Source organism: Emiliania huxleyi (assembly GCF_000372725.1).
Source record: "Emiliania huxleyi CCMP1516 unplaced genomic scaffold EMIHUscaffold_46, whole genome shotgun sequence".
NCBI classification, from domain to species: Eukaryota; Haptophyta; order Isochrysidales; family Noelaerhabdaceae; genus Emiliania; species Emiliania huxleyi.
Window position 1 is genome coordinate 327,078 of NW_005198537.1, and position 26,846 is coordinate 353,923.

General features: G+C 65.9%; 8 protein-coding genes across 8 annotated transcripts in view; 4 read left to right on the forward strand and 4 right to left on the reverse strand.

Moving 5' to 3' along the window:
• Nucleotides 1-2,072, reverse strand: part of EMIHUDRAFT_451602 (putative dynamin) — a 3,896-nt gene extending 1,824 nt beyond the window's left edge. The window contains exons 1-4 of the mRNA XM_005768367.1: nt 1,778-2,072; nt 784-1,659; nt 509-700; nt 322-433 (exon numbers count right to left, since the gene is read on the reverse strand). Coding sequence (XP_005768424.1) covers nt 322-433; nt 509-700; nt 784-1,659; nt 1,778-2,011 — 1,414 coding nt within the window. The 5' untranslated portion in view covers nt 2,012-2,072. The remainder of the gene's footprint in view (nt 1-321; nt 434-508; nt 701-783; nt 1,660-1,777) is intronic.
• Nucleotides 2,073-7,254: 5,182 nt separating this feature from the next.
• EMIHUDRAFT_427592 (hypothetical protein) lies at nt 7,255-8,646 on the forward strand (the record flags this gene model as incomplete). Its single annotated transcript, XM_005768368.1, has 2 exons — nt 7,255-7,931; nt 8,072-8,646. The coding sequence occupies exons 1-2, from the start codon at nt 7,292-7,294 to the stop codon at nt 8,644-8,646; spliced, it is 1,215 nt and encodes a 404-aa protein (XP_005768425.1). The 5' UTR covers nt 7,255-7,291.
• A 785-nt stretch (nt 8,647-9,431) lies between these two features.
• EMIHUDRAFT_210973 (hypothetical protein) lies at nt 9,432-10,626 on the forward strand (the record flags this gene model as incomplete). The annotated part of the gene is made up of 4 exons (XM_005768369.1): nt 9,432-9,928; nt 10,025-10,168; nt 10,307-10,344; nt 10,406-10,626. The coding sequence occupies 4 exons, from the start codon at nt 9,432-9,434 to the stop codon at nt 10,624-10,626; spliced, it is 900 nt and encodes a 299-aa protein (XP_005768426.1).
• A 1,223-nt stretch (nt 10,627-11,849) lies between these two features.
• EMIHUDRAFT_103064 (Deoxyribodipyrimidine photolyase/cryptochrome) lies at nt 11,850-12,961 on the reverse strand (the record flags this gene model as incomplete). Its single annotated transcript, XM_005768431.1, has 3 exons — nt 11,850-11,915; nt 11,948-12,361; nt 12,440-12,961. The coding sequence occupies 3 exons, from the start codon at nt 12,959-12,961 to the stop codon at nt 11,850-11,852; spliced, it is 1,002 nt and encodes a 333-aa protein (XP_005768488.1).
• Nucleotides 12,962-14,185: 1,224 nt separating this feature from the next.
• On the forward strand, nt 14,186-19,127 carry EMIHUDRAFT_103065 (hypothetical protein; the record flags this gene model as incomplete). The annotated part of the gene is made up of 5 exons (XM_005768370.1): nt 14,186-15,189; nt 15,965-16,082; nt 16,784-16,855; nt 17,873-18,874; nt 18,993-19,127. 5 exons carry the CDS (start codon nt 14,186-14,188, stop codon nt 19,125-19,127), a joined length of 2,331 nt encoding a protein of 776 aa, XP_005768427.1.
• An 836-nt stretch (nt 19,128-19,963) lies between these two features.
• Nucleotides 19,964-21,448, reverse strand: EMIHUDRAFT_210977 (hypothetical protein; the record flags this gene model as incomplete). Its single annotated transcript, XM_005768371.1, has 3 exons — nt 19,964-20,017; nt 20,648-20,818; nt 21,080-21,448. The coding sequence occupies 3 exons, from the start codon at nt 21,446-21,448 to the stop codon at nt 19,964-19,966; spliced, it is 594 nt and encodes a 197-aa protein (XP_005768428.1).
• Nucleotides 21,449-21,753: 305 nt separating this feature from the next.
• EMIHUDRAFT_210978 (hypothetical protein) lies at nt 21,754-23,924 on the forward strand (the record flags this gene model as incomplete). Its single annotated transcript, XM_005768372.1, has 5 exons — nt 21,754-21,766; nt 22,106-22,266; nt 22,347-22,595; nt 22,707-23,527; nt 23,636-23,924. 5 exons carry the CDS (start codon nt 21,754-21,756, stop codon nt 23,922-23,924), a joined length of 1,533 nt encoding a protein of 510 aa, XP_005768429.1.
• Nucleotides 23,925-24,867: 943 nt separating this feature from the next.
• EMIHUDRAFT_210979 (hypothetical protein) lies at nt 24,868-25,923 on the reverse strand (the record flags this gene model as incomplete). Its single annotated transcript, XM_005768373.1, has 2 exons — nt 24,868-25,629; nt 25,699-25,923. The coding sequence occupies 2 exons, from the start codon at nt 25,921-25,923 to the stop codon at nt 24,868-24,870; spliced, it is 987 nt and encodes a 328-aa protein (XP_005768430.1).
• Between the last annotated feature and the right edge of the window lie 923 nt (nt 25,924-26,846).

Here is a 26,846-nt window from a genome sequence, read left to right on the forward strand (position 1 = left end):
ACCACCCTAGGGTTCGGCACGTACTTTCCATCCTCCGGACATTTTGTCTTCACGGTCCTTTTCTGCGTCCGTTGCTGCAAAGTGTGTGACCTGGTGTCAGACGTGCATCGCGAGGCATGTCTGCGCTACTTTCACGTTCAGGGCTCGTGCCTTTCCCGACCGCAGCGGCTCGGTGTCTTTTCCCATCTTAATTCGCTTTCCTTTGCCGTCCGTCAGATCTCGCCGGTGTCAAATTCATCTCGTATCGGAGCAAGAAGCACGTTAGGGCGTCCTCCCGTAGCTCCCCTACTCTGCTCGTACTCGAGGGGGGGAGTCGAGCGCCTGAGCCCTGCAGCATCGAGAAGCCCCACCCCTCGTGGTTGCGCACCGCCTCGTGCACCAGCCGCTCCCACGCGACCAGGTCCTCGAAGGGGTCGAGCCGGTTCAGCGCCGCCTGCCCGCGAGGGGCACCGGGGCGCAGGTCGGGGAGGGGAGCGGGGGCAGGTGCCGAGTCGGCTGGGCGGGCGGCCTCGAGCCGCTCGAAGGCGAGCTTGATGCGGTAGCCCGTCGAGCGCGACGCGGAGCGGTGCGCCGTCTCGATCTCGCGCGCCGTGTGCATCAGCAGCGTGTTGAGAAGCAGGTGGCGCGACGTGTCGTCCGTCGGCACGGACGGCGCCATCGTCGTCAGCCGCCGCTGCGCTCGCTCGCGCATCTGCTGCGCCTGCGAGGGGGGGGGGTGCAGGGGGCGGGGCCGCTCATTCGCCGGGCTCTCCCTCTCTCGGGGTGCGAGCGAGGCGCCGCCACCTGCTGCAGGATGGCCGGCGTGGCTGCGACCAGCTGCTGCAGCGCGGTCGCCGCCAGGAAGGACGCGAGCTGAGGGCTGCCGAGCGACCCGCCGCAGCCGCGCGTGCGCGCTCGGTTGCCGAGGGGCGAGGTCTGGAAGAAGGCCTGCTCCCCCCCCCGCTCGCCGCCGTTGACGCACACCGCGAACCGGCCTCGCTTCGGCACGACCTCAGCCGACGCGTTGCCCGACAGAAAGCTGCACACGCGCTCGACGTCCGCATCTCGCGTGGCGAGGTCGGCCTTGGTGAGCACGCCGACGGTGCGCTCGAGGCGCGGGTCGAGCCGCCGGACCAGCTCGAACGCCTGGTCCGCCTCCAGGTCGCCCGTCGCTTGCGACACCAGCACGATGGTCGCGCGCGGGTTTGCGGCAAACGACGCGACGAGATCGCGCAGCTGCTCGCGAATGTCCTCGGGCTGGCCTTGCGAGACGAGCGGCACCGAGGTGAGGCCGGGGAGGTCGATGAGCGACATGTTGGACAGCCGCGACGACGCGAGCCGCAGCGTGATCGTCTCGCGCGTGATGCTCATCGGGTTTGGGGCGAGCGCGCGGCCGACGGCAGAGATGGCTTGCCGGAGCGCCTCCTGCTGCTCTGCCGTCGGGGGCACCGAGAGCTTGAAGGTGCCGCCGGTGGTGCCGCCGCCGCCCCCTCCCTCGAAGCCCGCGTGCGCCGGAAGCACCGGCCCCAGCTCCGCCAGCAGCGAGTCGGAGCCAGAGTGCTCGAGGACGAGCCGCAGCGGCGCCTGCGTCACCATCCCCGTGCCGGTCGGCATGAGGTCAAAGCCGGTGAGCGCGTTGATCAGCGACGACTTGCCGGACGACTGCGTCCCAATCACCACCTGCGAGCGCGGCGGACACAGGTCGCGATGGGGCGCCATGCGAGCGGGTGCGGCGGCGAGACGTGGGCGCTGAGCGCTGCGGCCGGCGGATGGCAAGGCCGAGGTGGCTGCGGCGCACAATGTCGGGCGTGTCGAGGTCGGAGAGGTTGTCGACGGCGGCGAGCGCGGCGAGCGCCTCGAGGTGCGCCTTGGAGGAGCGACAGAGGCCGCCCGGGGGAGCCCTTGGCGCTGGCTGCGCCGCCTGCGGTTTCGGCGGCGGCTTGGACTTGCCGGCACGGCGAGGCGAGAGCGCGGAGAAGAAGCCGCCGCGGGGCTTGTTGTTCTCTTGCAGCACCCTCTCCAGCTGCGGCATCGAATCCGAGAATCGAGCCTGCTACAAGGGCTCGCGCTGCCTTTTTGAACTTGGGGTCGCTCGCTTTAGCCGCGTCCGCGCGCGCGATTTCTTTTGAAAAAACGCTTGTTGGCGAGCCAAAATGGTGATGTCCATTTCAAACTCGGGGCCCACTCCGCTACGTACGCTCCGACCCGAATTTGGAGGGCAGCCTAGTCCCTAAACTTTAAGGTTTCTGCGCAAAAGCGAAAAGGAGTCGGACACAGGGCGCAGCTCATGCTAAGAGCTAGAAGAGGAGAGAGAGAGAACAACCACCCTGTCCCGTTATTGCGTACACCAACACCACAAAAGCTCTCTCTCCTGCTCTCCTCTCTCAGGGAGGGGGGGGTCACAACTACCGAGTTCCGAGTCTAGCTGCCACGTACGTTCAAAACCAGGACGGCGGCAGTGATGGTGCTATCACGGGCATGATCCGTGGAAAGTGGAGTGGGTGGTCCGGGATAGTAGAGCAGGCGCTTTGTGGGTGGCGGGTTATGGGCGGCGGCGTTGCCGTTGGGTGGCCGGCCGAATCGCTGAGCCCTGGTGTCGAGGTGTCGAGGCCCGGTGTCGAGCGAGGGTGTCGAGCTGCTGTCGAGGGGTAGAGCCACTAGTAGAGCCACTAGTAGAGGTGTCGAGGCCTGTCTCGAGGCCTGTCGAGGCCTGTCTCGAGGCCTGTCGAGGCCTGTCTCGAGGCCTGTCGAGGCCTGTCTCGAGGCCTGTCGAGGCCTGTCTCGAGGCCTGTCGAGGCCTGTCTCGAGGCCTGTCGAGGCCTGTCTCGAGGCCTGTCGAGGCCTGTCTCGAGGCCTGTCGAGGCCTGTCTCGAGGCCTGTCGAGGCCTGTCTCGAGGCCTGTCGAGGCCTGTCTCGAGGCCTGTCGAGGCCTGTCTCGAGGCCTGTCGAGGCCTGTCTCGAGGCCTGTCGAGGCTGAAACCATGCTTGTCCGTGTCGAGGAGTGTCGACGGGTGTGCGGTTACTGGACCGTCACGTGTTCAACGTCGTTGAACAGTGTTCAACCACGGCGCTGTTCACAGCGCGCGCGGACGGCCGTTCTGCGAGTCCAGCTGAGCTGGACTTTTGTAAAGCATGCTTGTGGCAAGTTATAGACGCCACGCTAGTATCGACCTCAGAGACCCAAACCCGAATTAATAATTAAGGCTCAAAGCATGGTTGAACAACCGTTGAACAAACAGGTTGAACAACGAAAAGAGACTAGTGCGACCGCTAGACGGCGGTCTCCGCCGGCCCCAAGGCTGCCCAGCCCCAGTACCACACCGGCCACGTAGACCGTAGCGCTGGAGTTGGTCAGTGAGGCACTAGACGGGCTACGGAACCATGCGCGCGCCGGCCGGATAGGCTGCGCGCAGGGGCCGCGCCGCCTCGATTTCGCATCTCCGCGACCGACTGAGGGGCCAGCTCGCCCGGCGACAAGCCCAGCCATCGCCCAGCGCCCCGTATCGACGGAGGGCACGCAAAAAACCCGCACCTACGACTAGGGTGAGCCCGTGAGGGCGTCGGTGTCGGCCGCGGGCGGGCTGCGAGGAGGGCGCGGGTGGGAGCATGGGAGATGCACCACCGCTCGACGAAGACGCGCCCGCCGAAGCCCCACCTTGTGACGGTGCCCTGGCAAAATCGTCCCGATTTCGATGCGCGATTTAGCTAAGTCCCAGAGCCGTTTACGCATGAGCGGGCCCCCTCACCAGCCTAGGGCTCGCGCTTCTGGCCCGAGGTGTCGCCGCTGCCTCCCGCGCCCTCCGGCGCCTGCTGCTACTGCCGGTCGGCCGGTCGGGTCCGCGCGATGGCTCCATCCTCGAGACGTAGCGGTCGCTGAGCGCTTTCTCGACCGCTACGTCTTCCAGTGCACCCACCCACCGCGACCCTCGAACCTGCGCTGCGCGGCGCAGTTGCTGCCGAGCGAGACGCCCCCGCCCGCGCAGGGGCGGCATCACCAGACGCTACCGCATGGCCGAGCAGCGAGCAGTGTGTGCCGCAGTGCCCGTCCGGGCCCTCTTGCAGCTGCCTCTATTGGGCGTAAACCGCGGATATAAGGGTCTATACGGAGGTGGGTGGCCTCTTAGAGGTATGGGAGCCGCTGGCACCGCGCTGGGCGCCGCGGATGCACGTACGAACGAACATTATGAAATCGGGACGATTTTGACCCAAAAATCACAAGGTGTGCTTGCGGAGGATGGTCGATCCTCACCTACTAGCGTCGGGCGTGTGCGAAAAAGAGCGTAAATCGGAGCTCAACTCGCGCGCGGCTGGGAAAGGGGTGTGGCACCCCTCCGAAGGCGCCTCGCGAGGAGCTGCTGCTGCCTCCAAACGCGCTCAGCGTCGCCGCCGCTGCCATCGTCGCCGTTGCAGCGTCGCCAGTGCGCACAATGGCACAAAGGTCAAAGCGCAATGGACCACAGGTCCACACTCATGGCACAAGCTCACTGGTGTGAGGACTCATTGCCACTGTACAAGGTGCTGTGCAGCACCTGAGGGCTACCTGAGTACTGCCATGGTTGCTACATTGGTCATTGCAGGGGTGCAACTGAGCTGCAACTTGCACTTGAGCTAGAACTTGAGAGGCTGCAACTGAGGGATGAAAGTACTGCCAGCCAAGTTTGATTGCTGCTGCAACCCTGATTTTCTAACTCTGTGACTTCAATGGGTCTACACGTCTCTGCTGTGTTTAGGATCATCAGAGGTGTCGAGGTGGTGTCGAGCGGTGTCGAGCGGTGTCGAGCGGTGTCGAGGGGTGTCGAGGTGTCGAGTTTGGCACCTTGACACGGACGAGCATGGTCCCAGCCTAGATGGTGTCGAGGGGTGTCGAGGGGTGTCGAGTTGGTCGAGTTGGCATGGGGTGTCGAGGTGTCGAGTCGGTGTCTAGGTTTGGTGTCGAGGTGTCGAGGCCAGGGCTCAGCCGAATCGTTAGCGGAGCTCCTCCCTCAAGCTCGATCACGCATGACGCACGTTGAGTGACAACGTCGGCGAGCTTCTGGATCAGGTTAGGTTGCTGGAGCACCTCCAACTCCTCCTCTGAGTCAGACACGCCAATGTCGACTGCGCCCTCCTCCTCCTCCTCCAATTCGCCGACTGCGCCCTCCTCCTCCATGGGCTCGATCCAATTCCGCAGCGTGTCGTCCTCAGCGGCGGTGCTGCGCGGGAGGCGGCCGCGGGCACGCTGGGCTCGATCAGCGGCTTTCCCTCAAGTTGCGCCGAAAGCACGGATTTGGCGGACGTTCTTGCTTGGTTTCAATTTTACGGATGTCTTGCCACCAGCTGAAGGCTTGCCCGGCTCACATCGCCGCATTTGTGCACGGTATTCGGATTTTGCTATTTGCTCGTGTTGGCAGTATAGGATTCCTATTGCAGATTTGTCAATGGTACCGCGTCTGCGACGCGGGCGCCTTGCGTGCAGAGCGGCTCGCAAAAAAAGAAAAAGAAAACGGACAGCCCAAGGGAGGGATGGGAGGCCCGGCTCGCGGCAACGCTTCGACTTCTTTTCGATTTTTGACCGCGCAAGATATAAAGGGTGGTTATAAGGGCTCTGCCCGCAAGGCGCCCGCGTCGCAGACGCGGTACCATTGACAAATCTGCGATATACCCCCACACGAGCAAATAGCAAAATCCGAATACCGTGCACGAACTGCGTGATCTGAGCCGTGGACGGGGACAAGCCTTCAGCTGGTGCCAAGACATTCGTAAAATTGAAGCCAAGAACGTCCGCCATGCGCCAAATCCGTGCTTTCGGGGCAACTGAGGGAAAGCCGCTGATCGAGCCCAGCGTGCCCGCGGCCGCCTCCCGCGCAGCACCGCCGCTGGGGACCGACACGCTGCGGAATCGGATCGAGTCCATGCACCGGGCAAAGAAGGACGCTACAGAAGCGGTTGGAGAGGCAGCCGGCGTCTGCCGTCACAACGAGTCCCAGCGCTGGTTGGACATGCGCGTCGGCTCGCCCGAGGACTGCTATCGCGACCCTCCCTTCGTGACGCAGCCTCCGACGAGCTCTGCAACCGAGGAGAGTGAGGGTGCGCCTCCCCTCACTTCTGACCTGGCTGCGCACCGCCCCACAAAGCACCCCCTCGAGCATCTCTACAAGTACAAGTACAAGGGCGACCTTCTCCAAGTCGTCAACGCGCCCGGCGGCTCCGGCAAGACATTAGCCTTTGCCACCCTCCTTGCGGAGCAGGAGGAGATCCGCTCTCGGTCGGCAACGTGGCAGCTAGTCGAGAGACTCGGTAGTTGTGACCCCCCCTCTGTGCGGTCTGAGTGGTGAGGAGGACAGGAGAGAGAGAGCTTTTGTGGTGTTGGTGTACGCAATAACGGGACAGGGTAGTCGTTCTCTCTAGCTCCCCTTCTAGCTCTTAGCATGAGCTGCGCCCTGTGTCCGACCCCTTTTGCGCAGCAACACCTTAAACTTTTACCTCCTATCCCAAAAGTTATTTAGTACCACCCCCCTACCGCCGCCCAGTACGTGCTCCGCAGCTGAGCCCACGCACCCCACAGCAGCTCAGGGACACAATGAGCTCGCATACAAGTGCTGGTACGCACAGCTCGACGCGTACTCGAATGCTGCCACTGTCATTCTAGCCGGCGAGCGGCGGCGTCACAGCGTCGACTCTCGCATCGCGATGAGACGCACTGCTTGCCCAGACGCGCGCCTTGGCGCGCTCCTGTGGTGCAGGAGGAAGGCCAGCGGTCGTGCTGCGCAGGCCCGGCCGTCTGGCTGAAGGGAGCAGCAGCTGGCGCTCAACAGCAGCGCTGGCGAGCGGCGCAGCCACACCACACTCCCGCCAAGCCACGTGTCATTTCCCGCCAAGATTTGGCGCCAAAATGGCACTTTAGTGTCCACCTAGCCACGTGGTCGCGGCCTGAAGCTCCAAGCTTCTGGGACTGAGGTCCCACATCGCTGGACTCCATTTGTGTGCAGGAGGCACCCTTCCGATCGTTCGCCGATGTCCGAAACCGGGGTGGTACTAAATAACTTTTGGGATAGGAGGTAAGGTAGGCCCTCCAAATTTCGATCTGAGCATAGCGGAGTGAGCCCCCATTTTTAAAAGGGCGACGGAGCTTGCGTCCTAGCCTCCAACAACGCCTCCCCGGCGCAGAGGGGCCTCCGGAGGGATGCTCAACCGCTCCACGCCACGCCGTTTGCGGCGGTCCTCTTCCCAGCTCCGCTGACGGCGGGTGCGTTATTTTGTCGCTCGCTCCGCTCTCGCGCCTGGTCTGCTTCGGTCGGCAGATCAGATCAAAGCTCAAGCCTCTTCACACCTCATGAGCCTCCTCCCCGCGTCCACGATCCGCGCGCTCGGCCAGAAGGAGTACGAGAAGCGCAAGCAGGCGGCGCTTGAGGTCGAGGCCCACGTCCGTGAGCTGCGCGACGCGCAGCAGTACGAAAAGATCAACGCGATCGTCAAGCACCTCGCGCTCGAGCTGGCCAACTCGGCGCAGGCGCACGTGCGCAAGGGCGCGCTGCACGCCCTCTCCGGCACCGCCATCGGGCTGCGCCAGCACGCTGGCCAGATGCTGCCGCAGCTGCTGCCGCCGGTGCTGTCGGCGCTCTCGGACCCCGACCCGCGAGTGCGGTACACGGCGTGCGAGGCGCTGTACAACATCGCAAAGGTGGCGCGCTCGTCGTGCGTGGCGCACATCAACGAGATCTTCGACGGCCTCTTCAAGCTCTCCGCCGACACCGACGTGCAGGTCCAGAACGGCATGCAGCTGCTCGACCGGCTGATGAAGGACGTCGTCACCGAGTCGGAGGCGTTCGACCTGGCCGCCTTCATGCCGCTGCTCGGCGAGCGGATCTACGTCTCGAACCCCTTCTCGCGCCAGTTCCTCGTCGGATGGATCTCCACCCTCGGCTCCGTCCCAGACCTCGACCTGGTCGCCCACCTGCCAGTCTTCCTCGACGGTGTGAGACACGTCCGAGACACTCCCGAGCACACGAGGCACTTCCGATCGCTTCCGAACCCACCTCCGAGGCGCCTCCGAGACTCCTCCGAGGCACCGCTCAGACCGCTGCAGAGCTCGTGACTCCTCCACATCCTCCAGGCCTCTTCCACATGCTCGCCGACGCGAACCGCGAGATTCGGACCCAGACCTTCGATGCCCTCAACCAGCTGCTGCGCGAGATCGGAGAGGCGGAGGAGGCGGCCTCCCTCCTTCCGCCCTCCCCCCTCCCCCCTCCACCCAGCCCCTCCGGCGTCACGCGTGTGGCGGAGGTGCCGTCGGGCGCATCTCTCCTCCGCTGTCTCTCCTCCCACCTCCGCCGCCGCCTCGCCCAAGGCCCTCTCCCGCGCGCCGCCCGCCGGCAACAGGCCCCCCGGGCCCCTTGGGGCTCCGCCGGCAGCCGCCCCCCCCCCCCGCCCCCCCCGGGCTCAGGTGGACTACGCGCCGCTCTTCCACGTCCTCGTCACGCACTGCTCCTCGCGCGACAAGTTCACCACCCTCACCTCCCTCTCCTGGCTCCACCCGCTCATCTCGCACGCGCAGGCGCCGCCGACGCCGCCCCCCCCTCTCCCATCACCCCTCCCATCACCCCTCCCACCACCCACCCCACACGTCGCCCACCCCACACTCCGCCCTCGGCCGCTGCGACGCCCGCGGCGTGTGTCGTCAGGCCCTGATGCTCCCCTTCTGCGCGCCCGTCCTCAACGCGGTCCTCTCGAGCCTCTCGCACGCGCAGACGCACCGCCCCGCCGCCCTCCTCCCCGCCCCTCCCGGACCCTCCCCTGCGGACCCTCGCCGTAGGCACCCCGAGGAGGAGCTGCGCGAGGCGGCGGCGCGCGCAGACACCTCGCTGCGCGCTCTGCTGCACCAGTCCAACGCAGCGCAGTTCGAGATGGGCGCGCCCGCGCCGCTCGCGCACCCGGCAGGCGCGCGCCGTCGGAGCGCGCAGAGAGCGCTCGTTGAGTAGGCACCGTGCTGCACGCGCTGGCGGCGCACCTCTCCTCCGCCTACGTGCCCACCCTGCTCGCCGCGCTGCAGTGGGCGCGCGTTGCCGCCCCGCAGGGGGGAGGGAGGGAGGCTCCTCGCCGTGAGCGCGCCACACACCGACGCGGGAACTGTCTAGGAACTGTCTAGGGAGGAGCCGCACACCGACGCACCTCTGGCGCAGGTGCACATGCTTCTGCTCAAGAACGCGGCGAGCGTGCTGGAGCTCGCGCCGCAGCTGTGGCCCCCTCTCTTCAAGTGCCTCGGCAACCCGTCCGAAGAGGTCGTACGCCTCGCGCTCGAGGCTCCTCCCTAGACAGTTCCTAGACAGTTCCTAGACAGTTCCCAGAGGCTGTTCGGCGCGGAGCGTCGGAGGCGCCGCCGCACGGGACCTGCCTCCCTCCCGCCACGCCGCGTCCGAGGCGCCCGCCCGCCGCCCCCGCCGCCCGCCCGCCGCCCCTCCCAGGCGCTCGCCAAGATGGTGGACGGCCGCGACCAGCACTCGGCGCAGCACTCGGCGCAGCACTCGGCGCAGCCCGGCGGAGGAGCGTCGAGCCTCAAGCTGCAGGACGGCGCCGCCCCCGACGGTACGGACCACATGGCCGCCTTTTGCGAGCAGCTGCTCGCGCTGCTGCGCGCCGAGCGGCCGCTGCTCGAGCGGCGAGGCCGGCTGATCGTGGCGGCGCTCTGCGAGACGCTCGGGCCGCGCGGCATCTTCGAGACGCTCGCGCGAGGCCTCACCTCGGAGGGGGACCTCGACTTCGCGTCGCAGATGGTGCAGGCGCTCAACGTGCTCGTGCTGACGTCGGCGGAGGCGCTCGCGCTCCGCTCGCTGCTGCGCAAGGGGGTTGGCACCGCCGAGGGCGCCGCGCTCTTCCGCACGCTCTACCCCGCCTGGTGCCACAACCCGGCCTCGCTCCTGTCGATGTGCCTCGTCGCGCAGGCGTACGAGCACGCCGCTGAGCTCGTGATGCAGTTCGCGTCGCTCGAGATCACGCGCCGCCCTCTCCGCCGGACCGCCCCGGCGCGGCGCGCGGGCGGCGCCCCGTCACCGCCGTCGGTCGGGAGTAGGCTCCCGTTCCTCCTCCAGATCGACAAGCTGGTGCAGCTGGTCGAGTCCCCGATCTTCACGCACGTGCGGCTCCACCTGCTCGAGCCGGAGCAGCACCCGCACCTCCTCCGCGCCCTCGGCGGCATCCTGATGCTCCTCCCGCAGTCGCCAGCCTTCCACACGCTGCAGGCGCCAACCCGCACACGCACGCACACCTCCCCCGCTCCCCGCCCGCGCTGCTCCGCCCTCCGTCGCCAGCACGCGGACTTGCCTGTCAACCTCGTCCGTCGCGCACGCCGCAGGCGCGGCTTGCGGCCGTCCCTGAGCTCGGCGCCCTTCCGTGCTCGCATGCAGGCTTGCAGACCCCCTTCCGCCAACCCCGCTTCCGCCTCCGCGCGTAGGCATATTCCGGCTGCAGCTCGAGGCGCGCAAGCCCTCCAAAAGCACCGCCTCGGACGCCGCCGCGTCCTCGCTCGACTGGCGCGGCTTGCTACAAACCTACAAGCAGGTGCAGCAGAGGCACGCCGACCGGCTCTTGGAGCAGCCTCGGGGCGCGGGCGGCCTCGACGCGTCGTCTGGTGCCAGAGGCTTGCCGTCAGAGCACACAGCAGGCCGGGCGTGAAGTCCATCTGTGCCGCCATCTTTGTGTACATCCTACTATTTTTTATGTCGGTATATTTAACTATTATGTGCGTGTTCTCTCTCTCTCTCTCTCTCTCTCTCTCTCTCTCTCTCTCTCTCTCTCTGTGTGTGTGTGTGTGTGTGTGTGTGTGTGTGTGTGTGTGTGTGTGTGCTCTCTCTCTCTCTCTCTCTCTTCTCTCTCTGCGCGCGCGCGTGCGCCCCTCTCGCAGGTCGCGCAGCTCGGCTCGCGATCGCTCTCTATCTCGTCTCTCTCTCTCTCGTCTGGTGACTGGTCTATCCCTGGTCTGGACGATTTTTTTCACGGTATCCACGGCGAGATATGGCGGGGTACCGCGGGATGCCGCGGGATACTGCGGGATACTGGGAGAGACCGGGAGATACCGGGAGAACGAGATCCACCACGGGAGATACCGCCGCGGATACGGGCAGATACGGCGCGGGCAGATACGGGCAGTCCAGATACGGGCAGATGGAGGAGAATACGCGGAGATAGAGGGAGATACGGGGAGATAGCGCAAAAGATCGTCCAGACTAGGCTCTAGGGCTTTTGGTCTCTCAGTCTCTCTCTCCAAATTCGCAAATTGGCGTCCATGGTCTCTCTCAGCTCTCACTGTCTCACATCGCTCTCCACACGACACAAATCACAATACTCTACCGTTTGGAATACACGCACGTGTATACGCCGCTCACGGTCACACCCGGCGCGCCGGCCAGGCCGGCCCCACCGCACCCGCGCGCGGCAAAAAAACTCAAAACGGACGCCAAAATCCATGTGTCCTGTGTGTGTCAAGCTCCGCGAGCCTCCAGGGGATTTAAGCGCTCCTGGCAGGAGCTCCTGGCACCTGGGGCGTACACAACGACGATGTGGTCTCGGCTGTGACGCGCTGTACACCTGCGGCATTTCTCTGACGAGCGAGTAATTGGAAAAGTAGAAACCTGAATAACACTCCAGAAACACTCCAACGGTCAGTGGGACATCGGTCGACGCAGCCATACCGGCTACCGTGTACGACGCGGCGCTCGAGCGCAGCTGATGACAACTCTCGTCTCTCGATCTCAGTACACCCCGTGCTGCACTCGCGCGAGACGCGGCCGCGTGATCCGCGGCCTCGGCTGTTCGATCGCCCCCGCGATCGGCCGAGCGGGTGGCCGAGCGGCGGCGCCGGCGGCCCGCCGCGATGGCCCTCCCCCGAGTCCACGGCGCTAGATCCCGCAGGTGGCGCATGGGCAAGTGGCGCCGTGTTCGGTGACGGTGGTAGCGCCGTCGGCCTGAAGGCTGGCGCGCGGACCCTCGAGCGCACGTTCACGTTGCGCTCGCGTGCCACCTCTGCCGCTGCTGCGGGCGGAATGAGCGCCTTCCACTCCTCCGGCGCCTTGCGATAGCACGCGTCCATGCGCGTCAAGTTGGCCGCCGCAGCGCTCTCCGGATCGCAGATTGGAAGCGGGTAGTCCACTCCCACGATGCAGCTCGCTGCACGCTGCACCGTGAGCGGCGCCTTCCACGGCTCATACACGTACTCGTCGGGCATCCGCCGCAGGGCTGGCAGCCACTTCCGCACGTACCTGCCGCTGCGGTCATACTTGCGCGCGAAGTGGGCCGTCGAGTAGACGCGGTGATAGGTGTAGAAGGAGGTGGCCGAGAGCCACATCCAGTTGGCGCTGTTGATTGCCCAGTCCGCATCCAAGAGGTGGCGGTCAAAGACGTTGCGCCCCGCCTCTCAATCGATCCATAGCTGCCCGCGCGTCAAGAAGCAAGCGACTACGTGGCGGAGCAAGTGGTGTAGCCAGCCGACCTCCTTCAGCTGCACCATGGCGGCGTCGATGAGCGGGACGCCCGTCGTGCCCCCCTCCCAGCGGCGGAGGGCCTCAGCCGCGTTGGCGTCTCTGGCGGGGTCGCGCCATTCCACCGTGAGGCACAGCGGGTTGTCGCGCGTCTGGCCAAAGTGCGGGCTCGAGGCGCTCAGAAGGTGAAAGAACTCCCGAAAGTAGAGCTGGCCGTGCAGCGACTGTGGCGGCGTCGTGTGTTGTCCCTCCGCCTGGCGCACGATGGCGTCGAGGGCAGCGTGCATTGTGCGGCACGAGAGGCAGCCAAGCGAGAGGTAGGGCGAGAGCATCGTCGTGCTGCCGGGCGAGTACGGGAGGGGATTGGTATCGGGCTTGGAAAACGCGCACACCCATCCGGCGCGGGCGCACACGGCGGCGTCGAGTCGCGCAAGGGCCGCGCTCTCGCCGCCGCGCAGCCTGCTCGATTCATCTGCGTCGCTCGGGGGCGCGTCAGTGTACCCCATGGCGCCGAGAGTGTCAGGCACGGTCATTGCAGCCTCCTCTTCCTCATTGAGGCCCGAGCCCCCCGCAGACAGGATCTTCGGAAGCCGCACGGGAGTCGGACGGGGCGCCGCGGGCGGGCCGACTGCTTCGATGAGGCGCAGGAAGTCGCTGTACTTGGTCGGGAGCGTGCATGATGGGCCACCGCAGCCCTCGCTAAGGCGCTCGATGTCGTACAGGTCCTGGCTTTGGTTTCACAACGCGTTTGGTCCTCGCTATGGTACGGCTCACCAGATGCGACAGGAGGGCTAAAATCCGGAATATAGACTGCCAAGAGGGTGCTCTAGGCCGCGAAGACACCACACACGGTCTCCCTACTCATGCGCGGCTAGCAGGAGGGTGCCAAAAATGAGGCGCGTTGTGAAACCGCAGCTGGCCCCGCCGACGGGTAGCACAGGTCATGAGTGAGGCCACGCCAGCTGCCTCGGGTGCTCTGTGTGGTCGGCCTGGACCTTGCCGCAATCCTCGAGCAGCGGAGAAGCACTGTCCTTGAAGTCCAGACATGCTTCGCCGCCGTGGCGCAGCGCCGCAGTGCGAGCGAGCACTGCAGTGCAGTGATCGCTTGGACTGCGGCACCCATCGACTCCCTGCGCTCCGGGCACATTGGCACATGTGCCGGCGGCCTTGTGGATGGCTCGGACACGATCTGCACGATGGCGCGGCGTCGCGAGGCGGCCGTGTTGTGAAAACGAAGCTGTTGCGAAACCGAAGCCAGGACCTGTACAGTTTATATTCCTTTGTTAGTGCCAGTGCGCGCCAGTCCCGTGCCTAGTGTCCCGCAGTTTTTTCTTTGGCGACTATTTCTTTGTTTGTTCAGTGTTAGTGCCAATGCGCCTGTCTGGTATACGTGTAGCCCCAGCCGACTCCGTGAACTCTCGGATCTCGAGTTGCGGAGCTTTCTGCTGCTCGGTTAGGTTAGGTTCGGTTAGGTTAGGGAGGAAGGTGAAGAACAGTCAGGCTCGGACTGGACACCAGCGCGGTATGGGTGGACGCCCCGGGGCGAGACAGAGCTCAAGACACGAACTCTGTTCACGTAAACGCACAACCCCGGACCCGAAATCGCACAGAGTCACGCAACTCTGTTCACACAAAACACAACCCCGGCACCAAGACCCACTCAGTGCCAGTGCGCATCCCTGGCCACTAGTGCGCCATCCCTGGCCACTCCAGAATCTTAGCGGCAGTCACCCTATCCGGAGTCCGAGCCCTGCGTTATGCTGCTGCTCGCATCATGCGTGGGCCTCGCCTGGTCCTGGTCGACGCGCACCGTCGGCGGTGTGCGCACGCGAAGCGCTCCGGCCGTCGCGGCCGCGGCAGCAGGACTCGCCGCTGACGCTGCGATGGCGGCCGACGCCACTGACACTGCCGAGTATCTCTGGCGCGGTGAGGTGCCTCTCCCTGGCGCCGACTGTCAAGAGCGGCTGGTTGGCGCGTCGCCAGGCGTCGCGCTCCGCGTGCTTCGATGGTCGCCCACCGACTCTGCCGCCGCCGGCCGCCGGCCGCTGGTCTTTGTCGCAGGGTGGGGCAGTGTCTTTGAGGGATGGCGGCCGCTGCTAACGACGTGGGCGTCTCGCCGGCCGATCATCTACATCGAGACGCGCGAGAAGAAGTCCGCCGAGTTTGACTTTCGGCCAAACGTCGCCGACTTTGCGATGGCGCGGCATGCTGACGACATCGCCGCTGTGCTCGCGGCGATCGGCGTCGCACCTTCCTCGGTCGACTGGTTCTCGTCGTCGCTCGGCGCGACCCTGCTGCTCGACGGCTTCCAGCGCGGCGCACTCGACGGCCGCGCGTCAGTCATGCTCGCGCCCAACCCCGCCTTCAAGTTTCCGCTCTGGGCGAGGCCGCTGCTGCGGCTCCCTCTGCCTCGGCGGGTGTACGCGCGGCTGCAGCCGCTGGGGATGTGGGCGGTGCGGCGGAAGACGAAGGAGCCCGCGCAGCGCGCGCGGTACGAGCGCTCGCTCGCGGCGCAGGACCTGGAGCGGCTCGTGCTGAGCATGAAGGCGAACCTGGGGTACACGCTCCCTGCGGCGTGCGACGCGGTGGCGATGCCGTGCGCGGTGCTGGCCGCCTCGTCCGACACGCTGCACGGGATGGAGCAGGTGGCGAGCGTGGTGGAGCGGCTGCCCAACGCCACGCTGATCGAGGTGCCCTCCAACCAGTACGCGCACGAGGCGGACGTGCTCGCGGACGTGGAGCCGTTCTACGAGGCGGTCGGGTGAGGTCCGAGCGAGAGCGCGCGGCGCCGACAGGGCGCCGGGAGGTGTACCAAGCGCCTCGAGTGCATGCTACCGAGTACCGTGGTCTCTGCGGTCGTGCACGAGGCAGAGGTCTGGGAAGTAGTCCGCATACGATACACCCGGCCACCCATACATGGACATGTGCATGTGCATGCACATGCACATGCAACATGCACATGACAACATGTCATGTGCTCGAATGTGCATGCTGTGCATATGTGCATGCAGTGTCCCATTTGCACAAAAATTGTGTGTGCAGTCGAGTCCCCACGCCGGTACGACTGACTTTTTTACACAGTGTCGAATTTCTAAAACCCTGTAAATCGGCACCCACGCCCGGGGGGCCGAATCCCCTCCCCACTCAAGTGTTTCACCGCCACCCCGAAAAATTCACAGCGCAGCGCCGAGGGTGGGGCGCTAGCTCTACACACGGCTTTAGGCCAGAGACCCCGCTCAAGCTTGCCCATCACGACCCGCCGCAGCGCTACTCGAGCTCGGCGAGGATGGCGTCCGCGCGTGCAGCGAGGCTGCCGCGAGGCTCAAGCTCGAGCCGGCCCTCCGCCTCGACGATCACCTGCGGGCGGCAAGGGCCGGAGGTGACGGCACGGCGTGAAGAGAGTAGGCGGTGCCCACGGCCAGGGGAGAGGCGGGGAGGCAACCAGAGGGGGCAGGGGCCGGCCGCGCTCCTTTCGGTCGCTGGAGTCCTCCGTCAGAAGCAGCTCGGCCCTGATCCGCGACACCTTGTCGGCAAAGGTGCGCGCTCGCGGCGGTGCCGCTTGCAGCGACGCAGGAGGCGGCGGCGGCGGCGACGGAACAGGCGGCCGCTGAAGCGCTGCAGCCGGCTCTGGCGGAGGCTGCGATTGCGGCGGCGGTGGCGGCAGTGGCGGCGGCGAGTGGTGGGACGGGTTAGTGAGCGGCCCCGGCACCGGCAGTGTTCTGGCCGAAGCGAGCAGCGACGAGCGGGACTGCGGCGACGGCCGTGGCGAGGGAGAGGGCTGCGGCGACGGCGACGGCCGTGGCGAGGGAGAGGGCTGCGGCGAGGGAGAGGGCTGCGGCGAGGGAGAGGGCTGCGGCGAGGGAGAGGGCTGCGGCGAGGGAGAGGGCTGCGGCGAGGGAGAGGGCTGCGGCGAGGGAGAGGGCTGCGGCGAGGGAGAGGGCTGCGGCGAGGGAGAGGGCTGCGGTGATGGCGACGGCGATGGGGACGCCTGCGGTTTGGGCGTTTGATCGCCAGCGCGGCGTTCCCGTTTCTTTCCCACCACCGGTCGCGGGGAGGGAGACGGGCTGGGCGATGGCGACGGAGATAACGACGGCGAGGAGAGACCTGACATCGTTGCGCCTCGAACGCGCGAACAACAAAGAATAACTCCCGGCTGCCCGTTTTAGAGGCACGCCCTGTGAGCGGGGCGGGGTGCGCACTGTACCTCTGTGTTCGTGCGTTGCCCATCTCTACGGGAGATGACTGCTCTATTTATTTATTTATTTATTCTAGTCCTGTTTGCATGTACGATAAACTGGGTGTAACCCGGAATGTCAAATGTGCTGCTCTTACCGGCTATACAATTGTACTATTAGGTAGGGTGGGACGCCAAGCAAGAGAGAGATTTTGAGATTTTGCAAGCAAGTGGCAAATCACCCTCTTTGTCGGTCCGCGCTCGCCACCGCCGCCCGCTTTATTTAGACCAGTTTCGCACGGAGATGGACAAGCCTCAAGCGTCCCCGCAAAGCGCAACTTGAGGGAAAGCCGCTGATCGAGCCCAGCGTGCCCGCGGCCGCCTCCCGCGCACCGCCGCTGGGGACGACACGCTGCGGATTCGGATCGAGCCCATGGAGGAGGAGGGCGCGGTCGGCCAGCGCAGCAGGCGGAGTCCCTCCCCGCGCCGGAGCCCCCTGCAGTCGAGGGAGTCCTCGTTGGCGATGAAGGTGGCGACATCGAATCGCGGCCGACACACGTCACGTGGGAGGAATGGGCGATGAGCGGGAACGATGCGCGCTACGACGCCGACTCCGCCGTGCTCGTGGCCGCAGAAAGCCGCGCTCCAGGAGCACGCCAAGATGCAATGGCTCGCTTGCTTCGATTCAGCTCTCTCGGCAGCAGAAGTGGGGCTGGAGCGGGTGGGGGTGGATGCCGATTGAGGGGGAGCGTCTCCAGCTGCGCCCTGTGGCAGCTGCGCCCTGTGGCAGCTAGTCGAGGGACTTGGTAGTTGTGACCCCCCTGAGTGAGGACAGGAGAGAGAGAGAGAGCGTTTTGTGGTGTTGGTGTACGCAATAACGGGACAGGGTGGTTGTTCTCTCTATCTCCTCTTCTAGCTCTTAGCATGAGCTGCGCCCTGTGTCCGACCCCTTTTGCGCAGCACCTTAAACTTTTAGGCCCTCCAAATTCGGGTCGGAGCGTAGCGGAGTGGGCCCCGAGTTTGAAAAGGGCGACGGACGCTTGCGTCCTAGCCTCCAACAACGCCTCCCCGGCGCAGAGGGGCCCCCGGAGGGATGCTCAACCGCCCCACGCCACGCCGCTTGCGGCGGTCCTCTTCCCAGCTCCGCTGACGGCCGGTGCGTTATTTCTTCGGTCCCGCTTGAGCTCTCCACCGGTTGTCGCTCCTCTGAATCTCTGCCCCTTCACGGGCCCGCCCACGCGGCGCTCAGAGCTCGATCGCTCGCTTGCAGGTGTGCCACACGAGCCGCGCCAGCCTGATGTCGAAGGCCTTCGAAGCTCAGTTCCAGAGGTCCGGTCCGGCGTCGCCGCGGCCGGAGCGCGAGTCTGCGCCCGTCGATGCCGCCTCCGCCCTCAAGCGCTTCACCGAGGGTGGGGAGAAGGCCGACACGATGAGCGGCAAAGAGATGTACGCCATCGTCGACATGCTGAAGCGCGAGCACGGAGCGGAAGCGGCCGCGCTCGAGGCGTCGCTTCTCAAGGTGAAGCGCCAGCTCGATAAGAAGATCATGCTGCTTGATTGGGTGGGAGAGCACGTCAGCCCCGCCGCCGCAGTAGAGAAGCCTCGGCGGGCTTCGCTCGCCGACTGCACAAACACAGCGCCGCCGGCCGCAGAGGCGGCGGCGCCGCTGGCGACGGCCGCGGACGCCATCAAGCGGCAGCAGGCGTCACGCTCCTCCGCCACCCAGGAGGCTGCGCCGGCCGCCGCCAAGCCTCCGGCGGAGGACGGTCGCATCGCCCGGATGGCTGCTCTCTTTGTCGAGGGCAAGGACGCCCTCTCAATGACGGGAGGCGAGATGTTCGAGGTGATCGGCTGGCTCAAGCGGCTCGGACACGCGGAGGTCGAGGACTCGCTGATTCGCGTCCGGCTGCAGGGCGACAAGAAGACGCAGGCACACCTCTCCCGCCCGCCACACGCCTCAGCCCGCCCGGCGGCGATGCGACGGCCGAGACCGCGCCGCGCCACCCTCACCCCCACCCCCACCCCCAAACACTCGCAGCTGGTCTCCTACCTCAAGAGGAACTGGGCGACGCTGCCGACCGCCGCCGCCGAGCCCGCCGCCGCCGCCGCCGAGCCCGCCGCCGCCGACACCGCCGCCGCCGACACCGCCGGCGTCGAGGCTGCCGCCGCGCTTGCGCCGGCCCGCTTGGCGCGGCCGCCAGCGGCGCCGCTCGGCGACGCTGCGAGTCTGGAGCGGGCGGACGGCGGGCGGAGGCCCGTCGCGGGAGGGAAGGTGCTCCAGCAGCAGGCACGGCTGCGGAGCCCCCCGACGCCGCCCGCCCTCCCCACCCCACCCCACCCCATCCCCTCCCCCAGACCCACCTCCCTCCCCCCTCCCCGCCCGCCGCCAGGTGGTCGCCATGGAGGCGACTCTCTCGCGGATGGAGGAGTCGTTTGCCTTTGCCGTCGAGTGCATGACTGCCGACATGGCGCAGGCGCGCAGGCAGCTGCACAGCCTCAAGCTCGCTCTCCACTCGGCCCACTAGACGGGGGCACCCACCGCTCCCGGTCGCTGTCGGCGTGCGGCCGGTTCGCACCCGCCTCGTCTAGACGAGGCCTCTGACAACACACCTTCCGCACGCCGCCTCACGCTGGCACTCCAGCCTCCGCCGGCCTTGCTCGGCACTGCTTGTCCTTCTGTCTTTCGCGCGCGCGGTGGGTGGGTGGGTGGGGTGGGGGGGGGGGGGGGATCCCTTTCGGCTGAACTCTGCGCGGTGAGAGAGCAATCTCTGTACTCTGAGAGGGAGAGGACCCAAACCCCCCCAGAGAGCGAGACGGTTCCCGAGTCGACACACGACAGAACTCACGGAACACACGAAGGCTGATTTGTCATGCTCTTCTTGGTCATTACCCTGCGGATTCAAAATTTGAATACGCGGAGGCCCGGCGATATGTCCGGCTCCGGGGGCGCCGCTATAGCCGCTATACAGGCTACACATATCGGTACCGATATGTAGCGCCCCCGGAGGTGGTATGTAGCGCGCCGACCGATATGTAGTATGTAGACCACGCCCCGTGGGGACCGATACTAAGTCATAACACCGGACGATTCCTGTAGCGGGGGTCGCTACATACCGCGACCGCTACATACCGCGTTCAGGCGCGACATATCGGAGGGGCCACTTTCCTGACGACGGCGGTCTCAGTCGTGCACAGCTAGTGCACGCTCTGCCGGCGTCGCGGCAAAACCCAATGCCACTACCCAAGACGCAAGCGCGACACGCAAGTGTGCGCGGAGGGTGCGAGAGATGGTTGAAGTGCCGCCAGCACGCCGCGGGGAGCGCGCGAGGAGGGCGGCCGGAGAGAGGGCATGCACGGGCTCTCACGAGGCGGCGGCGCGGTCGTAGGAAGGGAGCGGCCCGTCGGCGACGACCACCTGAGGCAGGGGGGGTGGGGAGGGGGGGTGAGAGGGGTCGAGAGCTGGCGAAGGTGCTGCCCTACCTCGGTGCGAGCCTCGCCTTGGAGCGCGAGAAAGCGTCCTCTGCCGCGTCGAGCTGAGGCGGGGAGAGGGGCGAGGTGGGTGAGGGAGAGAGGGGCGACACGCGACACGCGGGCTGGCGATCGGTCGGGTGGCGGCGTCAGGTCGCGCGGGCGTGTCCGGTGCGCTGTCTGCGGCGTGCTCTCCGCGTCTCGGTAGCGGGGATGAGAGTCTGGAGGGGTGAGGAGTGCCGCTCCTCGCCTGCTCGAGCTCGCGGGTGAGCTGCGCGTGGCGTGCCTTTTGGGTGGGGGTGTCGACGACGAAGGGGAAGCGGTCGAGCTCCTCGAGCACCTGCGGCGGGGCAGGGTAGGGCGGGGCGGGGTAGGGCGGTGGCGACGGTGGCGGACGGTGCTGCTGCCGGCAGAGTGCGCGAGCCGCCGGGCGGAGGAGGAGAGGCGGGAGGAGGAGAGGCGGGAGGAGGAGAGGAGGAGAGGAGGGAGGAGGAGAGGAGGAGAGGAGGAGAGACGGGAGGAGGAGAGGCGGGAGGAGGAGGAGAGGCGGGAGGAGGAGAGGAGAGAGGTGCCGCACCTCGGCGCGCGCGGCGCGGATATCGGCGAGGACCCGCTCGCAATCCTCGCGCGGCAGCAGGTGGTGGTGCGGCGGCACCTCGGGCGGCATCGCGGCCGCCGCCTTCTCGGCCGCACGCTGCGCCAGCTCCAGCTTGCGGTCGATCAGGTAGCTCGGCAGCTTGCCCGCCGGCTCGGGGCGGCCAAACAGGACGCGCGCGGCGGCGTCGGAGGCGCGCGCGCTCGCCGGCCGCCTCCTGCTCGCGTGCTTGGCCGCCTCGATGTTCCGAGCGATGTAGTCGGTCGGTGGAGGCGAGGCGGGGTGCGGCGCGGCCTCCACCTCTGCCGCCGCCTCCAGCGGCGGCGGCGGCGGCAGCGACTTGGCGGGCGGCGGCGGCGGCGGCACGAGCAGTGGCGGCTCGATCCACGCCGCCGTCCTGCCCGCCCGCGTCACCTGCTTCGCCGGCTGAAGCGGCGCGCCCACGTAAAAATTGCGCGGCGACGGACGGTGGCGAGAGGGCGGTGCTGACGACGGCCGCGCCGCGAGCTGCGCGGCGACACGGGAGGGCACGGCGCTGTACGCGCCCTCCGCTCGCCGGCGAGCCGCCTTGCTCGCGGCCTTGGCCGCCTCCGCCTCTGCCGCCGCCTTGCGCTCGCTCACCTGCTGCTGCAGCTCCTTGATGTGCCGCCGGTTGTCACGGGCGTGGTCGTGCGGCTTGATCCCGTGCCGCCGCAGCACGTCGCGGCAGCCGTGCGTGGGGTAGATGAGCTCCTGCGCCGTCGAGGGTCGGCTGGCGGGGACGGAGACGGCAGCGCGTGGCATCGGAGAGGCAGCTCGCTCCTACCGGCTACCTGGCGCGATCGCTCAAATAAGAAGAAACTTGTCTGCATTTTTTTACACATTCGAGACAATTCGCGTTCCAAAGACCCACCCACTCGCCTTATTAGCACGGAAAAGGAAAGAAAGAAAATATACAACCCAAGGAGGGAGGAGGGGAGGACGGCACGCCGCCACCACACAGGGATTTCAAGGAGAGGGGTGTGATGCGCTAGCCGTAGTTCACCCTTGGGCGTCCGTCTCTTCCTATCTCTCTTCGCAGTCTCTCGCCGATTCTCGCTGCAACCTTCATGCCACCTCGCGGTCGATCCACTCTCGTCGTTCTCTCTCTTGTCGCTTCTTTCTCTGTCGCGTCGCTCTCCTCTGCCTCGTCCTGCAACGGCGCCGCCTGCCGCTCCCTTGCTCTCGTTCTTCTCCCGCCTTTCGTCTCAGCACGGTCAAGCTCGGGCGGTTGGGGGGGGGGTGTCGAAAGTTAGCAAGCCGATCGAGCGTCCCGCCAAAAGTGGCGGATCGCCACAACGCTCTCCCGGACGGCCTGGCCGGCCTGGCTGGGCATCGCCCTTGAAGCTCGGCATCGACCCTTCTCGCCATGGCGGACGAGGGCCCGCTCTCCATCCGCCCTCCGCCGCTCACCCTCCACAGGCATTCCGAACCCGCTCCACGCCTTCAAGCGGCGGTCGAGCATCAACAGCAGCCTCGATGGCTTCAACGCGATGCCAAAGAGTCCTGTCTCGCCCGACGGCGTGATGGAGGAGCTCGGGCCAGGGAGCACCTCGCTTCGGGCGCGCGTCCAGGCAAGGCGAGTGGCCGCGACCAGGCCGACTCAGCCTCGCCCCAGAGGCTTTCTTGCAAGGTGGACGGCGCCCGCTGCCTGCTCTCTCAGGCTCGCATCCCGCCGCCCGCAAAGACGTGCGAGCGGCTGCAGGTCGGCGTGATAGGGGCGGGCATGGCTGGGCTCTACGCCGCCATGCTGATCAAGTCGCTCGGCATCGATTTCGAGGAGCTGGAGGCCGCAGAGGCGCCCGGCGGACGCGTGCGCACGCACCACTTCTCCGAGGAGGAGTGGGACTACGTCGATCTGGGCGCGATGCGCGTCCCCAAGATCCCAATCATGGACAGGGTTGTCGGCAACGTCCCCTGGTCCCTGACCAACAAGCTCCCTGGCATCAAGCTAGGCGACTACTACGAGTCGGACGGCCGCGGCATCACCATGTAATACAACGGTTTCCGCGTCGTCGGCGAGATTGACTGGAAAGCCGACCCGTTCCACTTTTCGACGTCAAAGGGTGGCAATGTGCCCGACAAGTTCGTGCACGAGGGGCCCGACCACTGGCTGACGAAGGTGATCCAGGAGTACCTCGACGCACTCAGCAAGAATTTCGAAAGCGGCTTCCGAAAGCTGATGAGCATCGACTCGATGACCGGGCGCCAGCTGCTCCTCGATGACCGGGCGCCAGCTGCTTCTCGGACCCCCATCGTAATTGACAACCTCGACCTGGGCCCGGGTAACGAGGACAAGTACTGCCTCATCGAGGGCGGGACAGCTAAGCTGACCGACGCGATGGTTGCCGAGATCGCCGCGGGCCATGGGCCGTGCGTCCAGACCGAGCACGAAGTGCGGCGCCTCACACCCTCTGGACAGGGCGTGGTCGTCTCGGGGGTCGCTCGCGATGATGACGACTTTTGCGTCGAGTTCTCCAAGCGGTACACGCACGTCATCACGACTGTGACGAACCACGCCTTCCGGCTGATGGATACCACCGACTGCAACCTCTCGCTCGCGAAACGGACCGCGCAGCGCTGCCTGACGTACGACCACTCGACCAATGTGGCCCTCAAGTTCAAGACGCGATTCTGGGCAAGGGGCGCAGCGCCAATCCACGGAGGCACCTCAACGACCGACCTGCCCATCAGACAGGTCGTGTACCCGTCGTATGGCAGCGAGTGGGACACCGGCGTGCTCATCGTCTCGTACACGTGGGCGGACGACGCGGACTGGATGGGCAGCCTCGCGCTGAGCGACAAGACGCGCGCCATCGAGCTCTGCGTGGCCAACCTGGCGGAGTGCGGTCAAGAGCCTCATGGACGAGCTGGTCGGCTGGACCGTCATGGACTGGGCGGCCGAGAAGCACGCGCAGGGCGCTTAGATACGCCATGTTCACGCCGGGCCAGGTTCAGCAGCATGATTGCAGACCTGATCTCCGCGGAGGTGGACGGGCGGCTGCTCTTTGCGTGCGAGGCAACGAGCGTGCACCACGCCTGGATCGTCGGCTCGCTCAACTCCGCCTACCGCGCGGTGGACGAAATCCTGTGCCGCGAGGGGCTCGTCGAAAAGCGCATCGAGCTGCGCAACCCGTGTGGGGCTCGTGCGACGAGTCCGTCGCGGAGCTCGACGGCAGCCTCCTCGGGCCTGCACTTGAGGCTAGGGGGAGGCGGGACCGGGACGGCCGCGGGTCGGTGAAGCGAGTCTCCTTATTGGTGCTTGTTGCGCGCGCGGCTCGGCGCTCAGTGAGTGATTCCTGTCGGTTTGTGCGGGGACAGTGACCAGTGTGTGTGTGTGTGTGTGTGTGTGTGTGTGTGTGTGTGTGTGTGTGTGTGTGTGTGTGTGTGTGTGTGTGTGTGTGTGTGTGTGTGTGTGTGTGTGTGTGTGTGTGTGTGTGTGTGTGTGTGTGTGACTGTGTGACTGTGTGTGAGGGGCACAGTGCGAGAGTGTCGCGTGTTGGTTTGGGTTTTCCTGTAGATTGAGTGCCGTCGACGTCATCTCATAAGGAACTACGTCGGAGCCCCTGGCCCTGCCTACCGTGGGGCGCTGCGTACGCACATGACCGATCAGACTCGTTCCCGAGTTCAGAGGGTCGCCGATTGAGCTAGGCAGCCTGGTGATGGACGCCACCGCAGCCCTCGTGGCATCTCCCGCAGCGGTCGGCGAGACGGCGCGAGCTCACCAAACACGGGGGGCGGCCCGCAGCCCAGAGGGCTCGCAGTCCAGACGGCCGAAAATCGTGACTCGTGTACCGCCAGCCGTGATCCTCGCCCACCGTAGTTGTGCGTCCTCGTAGTCGTCCCCCGTTCAAACACACCTTTGATGAGAACTTGAGAAGTGAAGATCACGCAAAACGACTTCATGACACTTTCCGTTCACCATTTCGTTTTGTGTCTTGACTCATTTGACTCGGTTCAGGAAGGAAATCCAAAGGGAGAAAGACAATGTCCTTTTGGCTCGCCATACAAACGTGTGACGCGCGTGTGCGTGCGGGAGCTCGCGGGTGACAAAGAAGGACTGCAGAGCTGTTCCAGGCAACACATGCGCCTGCCTCTGGTGCCACCGCGTTCGTTTGTGATCTGGTGCCACAGAGAGGCGCGCCGGCCCGCTGTTGGGGGGAGCGCGTTGCCTCGTGGGCGCATCACCGCCCTCCTAGGGGATCCGGTCCGGCGAGCTCTTCGAGGGCCTCTCCAAACACCTCGTCAACGCTATAGGGAAAGTCGTCGTAGCCCGGAAGAGCCGAGTCCAAGAGGCTCTGGATGCCCTCTGCCTCGGTCATGCCTCCGGGGTCGACGTTGGAGGCATCTCCGTTCTCTTCGTTCCCCGGCGGGAAGGGCTCTGCCGGCGAGAGTGCGGGCGAAATCCGCTCCGTGCAGGCCAGGAGGCGCGGTGGCCGCTTGTTGGCGGGCGAAAGCCGCTCCCGGTGCAGAAAGGACTGTAGGAGCTCGTGCTCGTGCGGACACGAGCAAACGCACGTCGCACTGCGCCCGTCCACGCAGGGCCCGTCGGGTGGCGAGTGGCGTACGACATCGCGCGCCCGGGCCGCCAGACCGAGCATGCCGCGCAGCGCCTTGGTTGGCTGCGGGCAGCGAGCGAGACGAATGAGGGAAGGCAGCAAGTCGGTCAGCGCGGTGTCACCCGAATCGCCAGACCACGGCCGGATCGGGATGACGTGATCGGGCTGGCGAGCGCCAATGAAGGGCAGGTCCTCCAGCAGAAGCACACGCGAGACGTCGGCCGACACAACTCGCAGGTCCTTGAGGTAGAGGCCATGCTCCTCGACGCACGAGCAGCGGAACCAGCGTCGCTGCAGCACGCGCTCTGTGTCGAGCCAGTCGAGCTTCTCGGTGGCCACGGATTTTGGGCTCGCGGTAAAGACGCCGAGCTCGAACCGCTGGGAGGCCTCGTGCAAAAAGCGTGCGAGGTGAGGTCGCTTGACGCACCACGTCCGAGGCCGGCCACAAGCGAGCACATCCCCAGCGGGCCTGTCGCCAACAAAGGTGTGCACCAGCGTGTTGTCCAGATCGAGGAGAAGGAGACTGCGGCTTGCCGGAGCGTCGGCCTGTTGCGCAGGTGGTGGAGCGGCTGCGCCGGCGCCGGAGGGCGATGTACGGATGGTCTCGAGCAGCCAGAGCGCAGACGTCGAGCAGGGCATGTCAGCACCCTTTTCCTTGAGTTCGCCAGACCGCAGCAGCATCGGTCGGGGATCGATGGTCGGGGAGATGTGAGGTCGGTGCTTTCGGGTTACGATCGATGGGTCTCTCTCTGGAGACGCCGCACCGAGGTAAAGAAAAGCGGACGCGAACCATTCATGCGGAAGCTTGACAAACACGCGGCGAGGGCGACAGCAAGAGTCGAACGGGCGGCGCCTGACTCAAAAGACACAGCCGCATTCCCAGCGCATTCCTGAGACGCGCGAGGGCAGCCTCCTTAAAGGCAATGGGGTCTACATCGGAGGATTTGGAGCGCTCGCCGAAGAGGAGTACGACAAAATAGCGCCCGTGATTGCCTGCACGCTGCCCGCACTCACGGACTCCATACCCGAAAGAAAGAGAGGGGAGCTCGCAGGAGAGGTGACGAGTGAACTACAGGTAGTGGGGAAGGCAGCCTCGATTGCCATACAGACAAGGGTGCGAAACAACGACAAGACCAAGGCACGGGCAGAGGAGTGAGAGAAGAATATAGGGTGGATAAAGCGCCTGTTCACGGCATGGAGGGTGAGCCGCGCGCGCGCCGGAGCCCGCGCTCGTGATGGCCTATGGGAAAAGTCCTAGTAGGTTCCTGGAAGGTTCCTAGAAGGTTCCTAGGAGGCTAGCCCGCGCTCGTGATGGCGCCTGGCTAAACGTAATGAACGTAGAGCCGAACGGGAGGAAGCCGGGGAAGACGACCCCGAGGAGGACGACACACCAGTGGTAATCTCGTCGTCAGCTGTCACGATGCACCCGAAGGGGACCCCAGCGCCAGCATCATCGGTGGAGGCACAAGTGTCCGAAGAGAGAGAGTGGACCTGAGCAACGATATGACTTGGCGGCAAATGATCGCAGTGGGCGTCAGAAGAGTCGTCCTTGCGCGAGGAGAGCTCGATAAACTCGAGGGGCCAGGATATGCCGCGAGGAGGGC